At 43.0% G+C, this 15,226-nt stretch overlaps 1 protein-coding gene across 3 annotated transcripts in view; it reads left to right on the forward strand.

Moving 5' to 3' along the window:
* The first annotated feature begins 761 nt into the window (after positions 1–761).
* Positions 762–15,226, forward strand: part of efr3a (EFR3 homolog A (S. cerevisiae)) — a 90,782-nt gene continuing 76,317 nt past the window's right edge. For 2 of the 3 annotated variants that reach the window (XM_069170178.1, XM_069170179.1), the window contains exon 1: positions 7,096–7,162. In XM_069170178.1, the coding sequence (XP_069026279.1) occupies positions 7,138–7,162 (25 nt within the window). In that variant the 5' untranslated portion in view covers positions 7,096–7,137. Of the gene's footprint in view, positions 807–7,095; positions 7,163–15,226 lie in introns of those variants that run through there. The other variant, XM_069170180.1, reaches the window with a different exon arrangement.

The raw sequence follows: 15,226 nt of genomic DNA on the forward strand, positions 1-15,226 counted from the left end.
ACCTCCCCCTCCACCACCACCACCACCAGGGTGGTGTTGCAGCGGGCGGCTATAATTAACCGCCCCCCCCCCCCCCCCCCACCCCATTTCCTCGCTGTCGCGAGCACGCGCGGCATACGTTGGAAGCAGCGCGCGCAGGCGGAGTTTTTTTTTTTTTTTCTTTTCTTTTTTTTGGGGGGGGGAGGAGGAGGAGGGAGAGGGGGAGGGGGGGGTATCTATGCTACACTACACTTCCGCGTTGTCTGTCACCGTAAAGCAGGAAGCACTGTAGTAACGTGAAGGAGTTCACGGATCCTGCTCGCCGTGTACCTGCAGGTATGTCCACCGGTTCTTCCGCCGTCACGTACCGGAACGTCTCTTTCTCTGCGTGTCAGTTGTCCTTAAAGCCGTCGCGGTGTTCAGACTTTATCATTCTTCAGGGCTAATTCCTCCCCCCTCGGAAAACTCAGGGTTTTTGTGTTGTTGTTGTTTTTTTTTTTTGGACAGGGGCTGTCAGCTTAAAAAAAAAAAAAAAAAAAAAAAAAAAAAAAAAAGGGGCTCCCCCCCCCCCTACCTCCACCTCTCCCTCCGCTCGTGTGAAACCACAAACAGGTGATTTTTGTTTTTGTGTTTTTTTTTCAGTCGTCGCCTGGTGAAAAGCCGGAGCAGCTACATGGAGGCTAACTAAACTAAACTCACCCCGCGGATCAATCGGTGCTCAGCCACGGAGGAGGAGGAGGTGGGAAGGAGGAGGTGGAGGAGGAGGAGGAGGTGGTGGTGGTGGGGGGGGAGGACTGCGGTACACTAAACACCAGCAATGCCAGCCGGTAAGATATGTGTGTGTGTGTGTGTGTTGACATGTCGAAGAAATAACCATACAGTCGGAAGTGTTGCGTTCAATGTCACTGTTTTGGGCTAATTATAAACGGCACGCGGATGGAAGTTGAGAAAAAAAAAATGTGCTACGGTGCGTTCAAGTGTTCCTGTTTGAGTGTGGAATTTACAGCTTTGTCACTTGCGGTATCCTAATTAATCAAATGTTCATCTAAAAACTCAAAAATGTTCATTTTACAATGATATTAACCAAAAGCAGTGTTTTTTTTTTCCTTTATTAGCTTTATGATTTGAGAATTATAAAAATAGTTGCACATTAATTTTAAATTTTAGTCACGTTGGTTATAGTTCCTCTCTGAGCCCACGTTGACCTCCAGTCCAAGAAATTCCAAGACATTTAATTTACAGTGAGACGTCAACGCAAACGTGCATTTGAGAAGCTCGATCAATACGTTATTTGCGTTTTCTTTGCAATAAATCAAGAGTTTAAATGGTTATAATCGATCATGAAAAGGATGAGCAGCAGTTAGTCAGCTCATCGTTCTCAGCCTGATAAATTCCACCAGCTGTTGCGCCAGAGCTGAAAATATCAAGTCTTGATATTGATTTCGTTGCCTGACAGTTTTTAAAGCTTCTTGTTTATGTTACTATGACCTGGTTGGCGCCGACCAATCATATTGTGCCAATTTGTAACTTCTTCTTTTTTTTTTTGTAGTATTTGAAAATATTTAGATTAATTTGCTGTTAATACTTCAAAACACCCCAATTTCTTTCTAATTATAAGCAGGCAGTAAGTAGACGGCATGCAGCAGGGTGGTGGCAACAGAGGGTCATGCGAGGCGGTGGGTGTTTTTAATCCCTTTTACGCTCTTAAAAAAAATAATTATATGTTATGTTGTGCTGATATTTTAAAAGACTGATTGATTAATTAACAGATTAGTGTGCAATCGAAGTAAACCTGGGAGCAGTTCTGATGCAGCGTTTCTGTTCCTACTGAAGATGCATGAAGATGTCAAACTGTTGTGATGCATTCAGGGGGTGTTCGGCAATTTTTTTATTAGACTAAAAAAAAAAATCTGAAACATACCCATTTTTTTTTTTTTTTTTTTCCGTGTCCTCCTTCGCTCTCTGTCCCGACTTCAACAGTCTTTAATCCTGGACGTGTGCCCAGTAGACTGTTGCATAAATAAAGGGACGGCATGGGGCATTAGAAAACCCTGTGTGTGTGTGTGTGTGTGTGTGTGTGTGTGTGTGTGTGTGTGTGTGTGTGTTTTCTATTTTGGGAAAGTTGAAAACTTTGGGCCCCCCCTCTTCAACCCCCTCATTTCTTCTTCTACTCCTCCAGCAGCAGCTGCTCGGGAAGGTAACCAGCTGATGTTTACTGGAGAGCGTTTCTCTCCTTTTAAAAACAAAAACAAAAGACACTTAAAAAAAAAAAAAAACTCCCTCCAGACATACTTGTTGTTTCTTTTTATTTTTTTTTTTTTTATTTTTTTTTGGTGGCGGTGTTTCAGACGGCGTCGGCAGCCTGGAGGACTCTGCATCCCTGCCGGCCCGGCGGTCGGCTCTGTAATTACTCCCGGTGGTAAACTGCTGATTGCATTAGCGGCAATGTGACGCCTTGAACATCGATCCCTGGATGGATGTTGTGTGTGTGTTTGCATATGTCGGCGACGTGGACTGGTAGACGGCAGAACCGCTGCTGACAAATATTCTCAACGGGGGGTTAAAACGGCTAAAGCCGCCTAATTGGCATTTTTCGCGACATCGTTGACGTATCCGCTTCGGGCCGGGCGTTTCGCGCAAAAGCCCGAGTTTTACCTGCGCAGCTTCGGAGACTGGTATTCATTATTTCGTACAGAAAAGGTAGCAATGTGGAAACGATAGGACGGCAGAATAACCAACAACAGCTTCGGAGACTTGGTAGCGAGTTGTTCTTCTTCTGATGTTGTTTAAATGGCGGCTTTTATGCCAAATTACCGCCACCTTCTGACAGGAGTGATGCATTACAACCAGGCGCCAGTAAAAAAAAAAAAAGAAAAGAAAAGGGAAATAAGGAAGAACGATAGTCCCACCTCCTCATTTTTTTAAAATATAGTAACAACTATTTGAATATTTGAAAAATCATGTCCCATCCCTAAGTATAGGAAGCACCTTAAAAAAAAAAACACTAGAATCTGGAGCTTTTTATCACATCACACGGTTTTCCTCGCCTGCTGGATATTTCAAGTGGTTGTCATGGAAATGTAAGATGACTTGATTTTCCTTTTTTTTTTTATTTTTATTTTTGGATTACTTTTAAGTTAATGCTCATTCAGGCTCGAAGCTGCTGCAGTCGAAAAGTGAAGTCTTTTGAGGTTTTTTTAAAAAAAATCGACACGGATTATTTTTTCCTCCTGTGTGTGTGTGCGCTCCATTTCGGCGTCTGTTGTGGTCTGGAGGCTCTCATTACCCTCAAAGTGTTAACCACCTCAATTAAGTCATTATGTAGGACAAACCCGCCGCTGCTGCTGTCACCGTTCGGCTGAATGAACAGTCAGATAAAGCACATGGTGAGATAAGTGGAGATAAACGGACGGGTGGATGGATTCCTGCTGGGATCTTCATGTTTTTTTTAGTTTTTGTTGTTGTTGTAGAACTCGTCTTAAAAAAAGTGACATTTTCTGGAACTAGATTTATTTATTTTCTTTAGTCGGGGTCGTTGTTTTTTTCCCCCCAGCAGCCCCTTGAACGTCACATTTCGTCCGGAGCGACTTGTGAAAACGCACCAAAAAAAACGACGACTTAATTATTGAAATAGTTCGTTTTCCCATTTGATTTATTAATGTAAAATCGACGTGAACGTCCGATCGCATCGATCACTCGCAGCCGTTCGATGCGTACGAAGTCCAGCTGCTGACTGTTTTCAAATTTTTTGCGAGCTATTGTTAATTTTTTTTTTTTTTTAGTTTTTATACTTTAAAGAAATAAAAATGGGAAACAAGTCTGTGCCCAGAAAAAAACAAAAACATGGAAGATACAATCTACAAATGGTCCTAGAAAACAGGTTTTGGTTCAGTAGCGGGTCGTTACGTTGTTAAAACGTGTGCGTTTATCTTTTCACCTCCTCTTCACCACGCTCAACACATTAAGTACGATCACTTCCAGGTTTTATTTCCATTTGCTTTACACTTTTTTTTTTTTTTTTTTACCTGCGTTGGAGGAGCGTTACATTTCCAGTTTGTTGTTAAAACAAAACAAAACAAAAAAAGCAGCTAAACGGATGTGGACCACCTGCTGTGAACCTCGTCCCCCAGCATGCATCTGTGTCCCAGGTGGGACGTTTTTACGATGCGAGGGGAGAATCAAAAGTCGAACCTGTGCTGGTTTAAAAAAGAAAAAAAGATTCATGCTCACGCCGGCTAAGTGGTTCCTGCGCTCTTGGGACGGTTCCTCCCTTCGGTCGTCGGCCGTGATTTGTAGCCGAAGACGGTTTTGTTCTGCAAAGGAGGATTTCGGAGGGGGAACCTAAATATAACTTCAAAGGAGACGCGGCTCCCATCTTGTTTTTCCTCCGCCGCTCTGCGTCTTTTAAACTTTTTTTTTTATTATTTTTTTTATCTCCTTGTCTCTCGCTTGTTGTGCGACGCTCAGCTTGTCGAGGAGGATTTTTTTGATTTATTTTTTGACACTTTTCTTCTGGCCTTTTTCATAGTCGGATGTTCGCCTCTATCGACTTCAGACAGGTGTCGAGAGGCAGCAAAACGCCACCAGAATTGTTAAATGGCTGAGCGGGAAAAAAATAGCAGCCGGTACTTTCATGTTTTCCTCAATGTGGATTAACATCCAAAGTATTTCTATGCAAATTCACATGTACAGAATCGCAGAATTAAAGTGGAAGACTTTGATGTTGAAACACGAGACGGTTCGGCTCTCCCGGTGGGCTAAATTAAAGACTTTTATGGGAATAATGTCTCCTAATTTTGCAGATCAAACCACAGGCGATATGTCACTCACGTTGTTCGGTGCTTTTTGTATATCAGACAGCGTTTCAAATTACAAAAACATGACTCAGAAATATGTCCTTTAGAAAACCTAATGTTGTTAAAAATGTTGATTTCTCACGTTGCAGTAAAACTGAGACATTAAAGATACTGAAGTTTATACATTTCATGGTCGAAAATATTTGGACGCACACGTTAAGCTGCCTTTAATTTTATTGCATGTCGCAATGTGCGAGATGAGTCGGGAAAAAAAAAAAAATCTCGGTCTTAATCTGTGTCAAGCTGTTGGAGATCAAGTCGTTGGATTGTCTGGTTGGATGGTTGGTTGGTTGGGAGGGAGGGAGGTTGGTTAGTTGATTGGTAGGTTGGCTAGTTAGTTGGTTGGTTGGAAGGGAGGTTGATTGGTTGACTGGCTGGTTGGTTGGTTGGGTGGTTGGTTGACTGGTTGGTTGGTTGGTTGACTGGTTGGGAGGTAGATGTTGGTCGCCGCAGTGGTCAAACTGTCAGGACTTGGTCCTAAATGTCTGACGCCCTTTGAATTTTGCTGCAGGCCGTCTTTGGTCACCAAAACTAAAAAATGTGGCCTTTTTATGAATTCTCACGGTGTAATCTTAGACGACCATTTCTGCCTGACAACCACGGAGTTTACCACGTTTCTCTCACAACCATAAACGTACGTCAGAAAATCCCGAAAACACACAGCAGAAAGTGGCCTTTTAAGTGTTGCTTGTTTAAGTGTTTTGCGGATGACCGAAGCGTTGACGTGCCGCTCCCAACAACCGCTGGTCTTCTCGTTTCGGCCGGATGTTGAACCCGCCCCGCCGTGGGCGTTCTCGCTCCCCGTTAGTGACCTCCGACGATGTTGGGGACGAGGTCCGGCTCGCCGTCAGCGTTCCAGCTCATCCCAAAGGTGTCGGGAGGGAGCCGAGGTCAGGGGTCAAACGGGGAAAACCGTTTCTTTATGGAGCTCCTTTTATGTCCACAACACAAAAGCACTGAACTGTTGACACACCGCCGTCTAAAACAAACGATACTATCACACTCACACCGGCCGGGAGTACACAAAGGTCTCGAAATTACACTCCGATGGCTCTAAACAGGGATTTTAATTTCATTTATTACAGACAAAAATTATTTTTTTTAATGTTGGTATAACAATACCAACTGCCGTCCCTGCTGCTGATACACAGAGTAACTACATCTCCCACAATGCCTTTCACCTCATGTTGTCAAGTATCGTTTTATTTGGTGCCTAAATCATCATAAAAAAAACAAAAAAACACAAAGACCGTCATGTGTAGTCAAAGTGAGGCGTCCCATGTTCCTCTGGTCGACTCTTGCGTGATGTGTTTTTGTCGTCGGAGCACACGTGACGAACACGGAAGCGTGTCCGGAAACTCCCACGTTTTATTTCTTCTTTTTTTTTTTTTTTTTTAAATGTCGTCGATCTCCAGAAACACTTAACTTCCCCCCAAAAAAGTCCATACTTTCGAAAAGAAAGTCCCCATCCTTGCTTTCGACGCTCCTGCTTCTCCTTCTTCCTCGTAAACTTTCAGTTAATCGTTAAAACATCTGGTAAAAAAAAAAAAATCTCTAAATATCCTCCAATTTTTTCATTCGTCTTCACTTTTGCAAAACAAAACTTTGCAAAATGTTCGTCGTGTTCGAGGTCTGAAACTAAAATTAGTCCTTGCAAAGATGGAAGTACAAATGCTCACACACGCACACGCACACGCACACACACACACACACACACACACACACATTAAAAAAAAAAAAAAGCTGTTATACAACCACAGAGGCCCACACACACACACACACATACTGAAATGATAAATTCCTTCCACAGCCGTCCCTCTCAGTAAATCTGCATAATCACACTTCAATCAGGATGATTAAAACACCTTTAATTCCCCCCCCCCCCCCCACCCGCCCTCCCCAAGCTCTCCAGTGTGTGTACAGAGTGTTTTTAATGTGTTTTCCTCTCGGCACTCGGGGAGAATCGGTACTGAGCGGTGGTTGGGGGTTTGGGGGAGGAGGGGGGGGGGGGGTGAGCGGGGGGTTGAACGTTTTAGCTGTTTTGGACTCGACTCTGCAGAGCTGCAGCTTCACCTGCAGCCATCAGCTGAGAGCTGCTGCTGCTGCTGCTGCTGCCGCCGGCGAGGGGAAAACACAAGCACTGCAAGGTCAGCGATGAGTGTCAGTGTGTGAGGGGGTGGGGGGGTAGAGAGAGGTAGGGAGGGAGAGAGAGAGAGAGAGAGAGAGGGGGGGAGTTGAATCACAGAGGAAGTGAGAGACGGAGGAGTCGAGGTCCACCTGGCAGGCCGTCCGCCGCTTCGAGATGGATTCGGAGAACAACGAGTCGGGTAAGGGGGGTCGGATTGTTGAATTGTTGACTCCTCTCGTGTGTGTGTGTGTGTGTGTGTGTGTGTGTGTGTGTGTGTGTGTGTGTGTGTGTGTGAGAGAGAGAGAGAGAGAGAGAGAGAGACAGTGACAGAGTACTGGAGGCTAACACTTCCAGGTCCAAGTGAACAAGCCTGCATGACGGCAACCATTGATCTGCTCTCTGCATGAACCATCAAACCCTCCCTCCGTCGTCCAATCAGCCGCCTGGTTCAGCTTGATTGACACAGCCTCGGGACCAATCGGTGCGAGCGCACATATTTCCTTGTTGCCGGAACACGTCGGGGGTGGGTGGGTGGGTGGGGTGTGTGGGGGGGATGAGCCGTGAAAAGGATGCTGATGATCGATCGTTCTTTGTTTTTTGTGAACCGAAGCTCCTGCTGTCCCTTCAGCAGCTGCAGTGTGTGTGTGTGTGTGTGTGTGTGTGTGTGTGTGTGTGTGTGTGTGTGTGTGTCTGTGTGTGTGTGTGTGTGTGTGTGTGTGTGGATTTGTCTCTCACGCATATTCAGTTAATGAAAGTTTAAACAGCTTCAAATGTGAATTATTTATACTCGGGTCCTCTTAGAAGCAATACGTGTGCATACAGTATGACAATTTGGGAAAAAATGTTTTCCTATTTTTTGTTAGACAGTAGAAGAGAGGTAACGGTTCCACCAGGATGGTTATTACTTGCTGATTTATGATTCCTACAAAGAAAACTAATATTGTATGAGATGCTCTTTTTAGTAATGAAAACGGTCTAACTTTGGACGGAGCTTCTGGTTCTGAAGAAATCAGGGCCGATGCAGAAGTGCCTTAAAGCCGCAATACCACCGAGTGCCACTAGGGGTCGGCTCAAAAAAAAAAGAGGCCTCCGGCTCCGAAGACTCCCATTCAACTTCTCTCATCTATTCTGGACGTCCACCTGAAAATAATTCCCGTCATGAATTAGAAAGTAAGCTTTAAAAAGCTGTGGGTTTTTTTTGTAGTGGGGGCGGGGCTTGCCTGTTTGATTGACAGGCCTGTGGTGCAGTCATGTAGCAGAAATGCCATCCGTTTTCTTGGTTTTCTAGTCTCTTCTTCTTGGTTTGGTTTCCCGTTCCCGTTCTACTGTTGGTTGCCGCTGTTGTCCATGACGCACTCGCAGATGGTGTTTGGGTGCCGGGGCCGAGTTTTACGCCAGTCTAATAAAAGTGTCTGACCAGGAAAAAGGCCTCTGGCTGCGTAAACACAAACTACCTGCGGAGCGCTGATAATACCGGACTCTTATAGATTTTTGTTGTTGCAAAACCCGCTCGATGAATAGTTATATTTAACGAAGAACTGTACGTTTTAGCTGCGCATTGTAACTGTGCGTTCAGGTATTTTTTTTAATGTGATAATTATCTTCCCGAGAAAAGCAAATTCCTTCCACTGTACGCGTGTTGATGTGGATATGGTACCAAAATGACAAATACGTTCAACCTTGAACCTTCAGACCGTTCAATTTGACTGCAAACACGACTTGACGAGATGAACAGCATGAATCCCCCCTCCTCCCCTCCCTGATATATATATATCAAGGTACAGTAGGATGAGGTAGCGCTGTTCATATATATATATATATATATATATATATAATGCTTGGTGTCCCTATCAGTGTTAGTGTGAGTGTTCCCAGGTGAAAATCGGAGCATTTTTATTGGTGTTTCGGGTTTTGCCCGGCGGCCGTCCTTGAGCCCTCCCACCCCCCCCGCCGGCTGGCAGATGTTTGATTGGCGGCAGCGCTGAAGCACCAGAGGTCATCTGTTGCCTTTCATGCTCAATTAAGTCCCTCCCATCCTCTCTAGCTGCGAGACACACACACACACACACACACACACACACACACACACACACACACACATACATACATACACACACATGCCTGTATTTTTAAACTTCTATTCCTCCCCTGAGGACCCTCATTGACATGCATGTCGAGCAACTAACCCAGACAGTGGCCCGGTTCTAACCTCGGCTCTAAAAAAAGGTGGATTTAACCCCGGGAACAGGGTTTTTTTTTTTTTTTTTTCAGACACAGAGTTTAATGTTTTTCCTGTTTTCCGGTTACAGGACTTGGATGCATTTTGAATATACTGAATGTTATACACCTCAAAACTTTAACTTTTTTAAAAAATTTAATTTTTTTTTTTTTATAGTTTTAGTCAAAAAAACTTGTCACCTCTGCAGCTGAAGTAGTTTTATTTATTTTTTTTAATTTTTTTTAGATTCGGTTCAGAATGGACGAGTTTGCAAAAAATTAGATAGAAAAGTTATTTCAAGGTCCGTAAATTTACGGCGGAAGTTCGAACAATACGCGGCGTTTCCGATACGCGGATGTACTGAAGTGGGTCGCCGCGAAGACGAGCGCACGCACGCGGGACAAACATGCACACGCGTGTCCTGTCAGAATAGCTGACTAAGATGCACCGCACCCACACATGCACAAAAGCTGACTGCAACAATCAGCTGGCAGAGCAAGACCACACACACACACACACACACACACACACACACACACACACACACACACACACACACACACACACACACTGCTCAAAACGCTGGAGCTTGCATTTTTTTGGTATTTTTATTTTTTTATTACAAGCAAACACGCACCGTGCAGGCAGAAGTACTAAAAGTTAAAATTAATAATTAAACTTCACCTGAACATTATAAAGTACGATGACACATCAACCTGGTTAATATTTGTTTTTTGCTGCTATTTCTTTTTTTCTTTACTCACCTCTCACGACAGGTTTTTGTATCAAACGTCCTGATTACTGTGTTTTTGATGCAAGACCGTTGGTTTGATGTTTCCGGTGCCGTCTAAAATACACGTTTTTATTGACGGAGGAGTAGATTCGTTTGAAACCGAAAGCTGCCGTACTTCCAGCGTCCAGTAGACCGACTTCCGCCCGCCCGCCCGCTCACATGTCGGATGTGTAAAGATCGTGAAGAACTACAACTCGCTCAGAAATGAGAAGCAAAAAAAAAAACGCCCGTCCCTCACGACCGTCATCGCAGGGTGAAATTAAGGTCGGAGTCGAGATGGGAAATCAACAGTTTTGGTCGGTGCAGATGGGATCAATTAGCAAAAAAGTTGGTTATAATTACAAGTAACCTACTTTGTGTAGATAAACTGTCCAAATGGGGGCTCGTTGCTAAAAATGACTCTCCTTGACCTTTTTTTTTAAATTATTTTTTTTACGGCGTAAACGATCACGAGCTTTCGGTGAAAAAAAAAAAAAAGGGCAAGCGGCCCCCGAGCGTCATTAGAATGTGACAGATGGACTCCGAGATGTCCTGTGACACGGATAAACAAACATGGCTACCGAGGTTTCCATCAGATTTCCTTCGGACTGATTGCACGTAGTTGTTGTTTTTTTTTTTTTTTCGCCAGCTGTGATTCGGGACGTTCTCAAAATTCACTCCAAAAGAAAAGTCAAACGCGAAGCGACGTCTCCATTAGATCATCTTGAGGTCTCTCGCCCTGTCGACTCTTTGATCTGATGGTGTCCGACCAAAACTGACAGATCAGACGCCCCCCCCCCCCCCCCCGAGTCGGCAAAAATTCCTCCATTTCAACACCAACCATCTTTCTACCTCCACTGACGATAAGCTTGTAGAGTTTTCGTTTTTTTATTTTTTTATTTTAGGTGACACCGTCAGAGGCAGGAAGTAAAAAGAGGTCTTGAAAGACTACAGCTTGAATTCATCTGAAAATTCAAAGTCTCTTGCACAATTAAAAGTTGTTTTTGAATTTTTTTTTGAATTTGTTGCGTTCTTGGAAATGACAAACAAGTTGTCTGCTTTAGTTCGGACCAACCGTTGGAATAATACCTGAAGAAGTCGGTGAGTTAATCACTCAATTATATCATCGATATATAACGTTATTAAAAATAAGAATTTGCTGATTATTCCTTTATATCATTGTATGAATGAATATTTTTTGAGGTTTTAGATTGTTGGTTGGACAAAGTGAGACCTTTTTAAAATGCACTCTGGAAACTTTGACTGACCGAATGATCAATTAAGAAAATATGTTCGCAGGTTAATCGCAAATAGAAAAATGAGTTAGTTGCAGCCTTAGATCCGATACGCAAATACTTAACTACTCTCGCTTCATTTACTTCATCGGCACATTTAGTCTTTTTCTTTTTTCCAACATGAGCTCAGTCCTTATAGACAGAAATTATTTTAACGAGGTGTGTGTGTGTGTGTGTGTGTGTGTGTGTGTGTGTGTGTGTGTGTGTGTACGTGTTAGCCTTTCAAATTATTAATATTTGAACGCGCACGCTTCCCGTGGAAGATGACAGCTGGTTGAATCGATAATGACGGCTGCACACAGAGCTGCAGACACACTCGGTTAATAAATGGCCGTGTATGAATTTGATTGGTTTGCGTAACTGTGCGCGTGCTTTCAATCACCTCACTTACTCCCTTCAACAAGATTGGTGGAAACGCAGGAGACAGAATTCATTTTGTTTTGTCGGACAGCAAAGATAAAACATGAATATCGATAGGAGTCGTCGTTAATGGGCTCGCCGTCACCGCGGCGATCGCATCCGTCTGCTGGCCTCGGTATGCACAATATATCAGTGGCTGATACCTCATTGGTACGTCGAGGAAATGTTCCGTTAATGGAAGTTCAGCGGATAATTACATCCCATAATACAGAGCTTGGCTGCAGACAAAGAGACATTACTTTAAAGCTGCTTTTGTGTAAGTGATTTTTTTTTTTCAGTTTTAGAGGTTATTCTCACAGTTTTTACCGCTAATACATTTTTTTTTTCAAGACGGAAATCAGGTCTGGTCAATATTTAGTCTACATATGAAAAAAATAAAAAATAAACAAGGTTTGTAAAAAGAAATTTGCACTAAATTAATTTACTCCTTTTTTTTTTCTACGGATGGTGATGCTCGTAATGTCAGTAAAATTCAATCTAAAAAGATATTTTTTTTCCCATTTTAAAATGATTGGTCAGCAATTTAGAGGCGCTAATTATGAGTTATTGTTGGTTTTTGGTGCATCTTTTTGTTGCCTCGTCAGGGTTTAATTTAAAATCTATTCCAGTTCACAACTTAATTTACTTTAATTCATACTGATAATACCCAGTTTTTTTTTTCCTGAATGAGAAGTGTTGAGTTTAACTCGTCTTGAAATGACGAATGCGAGGTCAAATGTAGTAAGCCTTTTTGTTTTAAACTATCTGATCCGCTCTCGTGTTACCTGCTCGGTTTCACACATCCGGCCTCGATGTTGTCAGATGTCCAAATGAAATTGGGGGTAAATTGAGAACCGCCGGGCCTTCCCAGAATACCAAATTCCTGGAATCTCCATCCTGCAGGATTAACCGATACGGCCGAAGTGCCAACGTGATCAGTTTAATTGAGTCTGCGTTAGATCAAGAAGATCTGATTACTGATATAGATTCATTCAGAGGCAGGCCCAGCTAATTGGATTTGCTTCCTCTTTAAAGAACCGGCGCTTCTTTTATAAGGTCGTCTCGAGCTGGAAAGCTTTACTTCTCATTGACCTCGCTGAAACTTCAGACGCCTAAAATAGTAGATATCATGTAGTTGGCATCAACATCCTCATTATGTTGATAGAAAATACGATTTGGGCAGCACGTTTCCTTTGAAGCGTATTTGCTGCTGCAAATTAGTCGTACATGAATGTCATTTACGAGACGATCGGAGGCCAATTGAGCCGGACACGACCACCATGTAATGTAATCACGCTGGAGTGTGTTGCAAGAAAGTCAAAGCGCCTCCGTTACACTTCCAGAATACAATAAACTTACAACCAGATCTGATGTCGGGTCTCGCACACCGTCCGTCACTTCCACACAGCTGCTTTATGTAATTTTTTTTTTTTTATTCCAGCACCAACACGCCTGATTAAACCTAATAAGGTATCGATCGGGTATTGATTGAGCATGCCGAGATCCAGCAAGGCCTTGATAAACCTGAGGTTAATCTACTAAATATTGATTTGTTGGACCCTTCCCGAGCGAAGACGCTTTATTTATGATTGATGGCACTGTTTTGGTTCAGCTTCTTAATTTGGTGCTTTTTTTTTTTTTTGTATCTCCTTTTAAATCATGTTAGCTGCTTGGTTTGGACTCTTCGTTGGACACATAAAGCTTTTCAAAAGATGCCAGGTTTGGCCAATTTCTCTTTTTTTTTTAAACTGAATTGTTTTTTAAGACTAATGAACTAAAGTGTGAAGCAGCTACAGTAATTGACTGACCGTTGTTCCTTGTGTAAATCCCCGGCCTGTCAATGTTCCTCGTGTTCAGTAAATGTGCATCTTCATGTCGGATGGTCGAAGTATTTTAAAGTGTCTTTTGTTGGCGTTGCCGCGGAGCAGTTTGTGGACAGAAAACGAGGGTTTGTCCATGGTCAGTCGTCCAGAGTCTTGTTTCCATACACGGTCAGCGCCAGCAGCCTCACAGCTTTTTGACTAAACGTCTTTGTTTTGAGTCCTGTGAGAGGCGGAGATTTGCAGATCCCAAGTAAAATATACACAAGCCTCGTTTCAGGGGTAAATGTACAGTAAATCCACGTTCCTTATGTTTTCGACTGCAAGGTTTTTAATATGGAAATATTCTGAGGCAGAACCTCCATTTTTAAGAATGTTTCAGAACGAATTTAAAGGAGGAACTTTAACCGTAGTGAGGAGTAGATCGTTTTCGACGATCGTTATTGGAAATAAATATGTTTAGCCCATGTTTTTACGGAGAATTTACGCTCCTCCGGTTTAAAAAAAAAATTGTTGAGAATTCGAAGAAGTTTTGCGACTTTGAAATCTTAAAAAGCTTTTTACTCGCTACGCTTCAAAACAAAAGTAATCGTAAGTCCCCCGAAGAAAAACCAACTCCTACATTTAGTTATAGATTTAACAAGCAGGAAACCGTTTTCAAAGTAAAAAAAAAGCCAAATTAGTCCAGATTAAAATCACCGCAGTGACTGCGGAGGCCTTCGGAGCTTCGGGGCTCACCGTGTTTGTCTCTCCGCATCCGTGATGCTCCGACCTGAAGGCGTTTCGCTGCACTCAGTATAGCCGCATGGCAGAGCTCCATGAATTCGATGGTGTATGGTAATTACACGGTCGGCTGCTTCGGTCTACCGCTGGACGCTCGCCATCGCTCCTCCGCGGTCACGTGACGTACGTCATGATGTGTGTAGTCTGCTGTCTCTCTCGTGTCCCGTGGTGTCCTGTAGGACTGCAGGAGGAGATCCGCGTGTCCTCGCTTTTGTCTTCTGGACGTTTGCCTCTTTGGCTTCAGCTACGGGTTGCGTCATGGCGTTGATTATTCTGATCGGGTTCAATGATTTTGATCCAACAGTGATCCGCAGTCCCCGCGCAGTGCTAATTTCCCAAAGCCGATTCTATTTCAGGCGACAAAACAGATGTAGAACAACCAAATAAATAGGCGATACGTTAGTTTTACGGGTTCTTATATGTTCGAGCTTATTTTCTGGAAACCTTCCTCGTAACGTAAAAAAATGTAGCTTCGTTTAGTTGTAAAGATAGAGAAGCTGCGAGTTCCTGACTGGTCCTGACATTTTTGAAACGGGTACGAACGACACCTTGACTTCAAACCGTTTATGTAATTACTTTTTGTTTTTTTTCAATACCAATGCTCTGATATCCTTTTTAAGAAAAAAAAAAAAACAACAAAAAAAATGACACTAATGGTACACAATGTTTAGTTTTCATGCAGTCTAGAGAGGGAGAGTGTACCATGGGTACATTTCTCTAAACGCCTAAACACATGCTATCAGTGGTTAGCTGGCTGCACCAAGACAAAGGTAAAAATGGGGCGTTATAACGTGAGATTCACCTCAGTTGTAACGGAGCGATTTTATTTTTGTATTTTTTATCAAGTGTATGTGTAGAGTAAAACCAAAAATGTATTGGTGTGCAGGAAACACAGGTAAAAAAAAAAAAAAATGTGTTACTGAATGATAAGAAAATTGTCAGTAGTAGAAAAATATTGAAGCAATTCAGTCAGTGT

Source organism: Embiotoca jacksoni, unplaced genomic scaffold (genome assembly GCF_022577435.1).
Source record: "Embiotoca jacksoni isolate LCO1_2020_lvr unplaced genomic scaffold, fEmbJac1.0.p SCAF_48, whole genome shotgun sequence".
Taxonomy (NCBI): Eukaryota; Metazoa; Chordata; class Actinopteri; family Embiotocidae; genus Embiotoca; species Embiotoca jacksoni.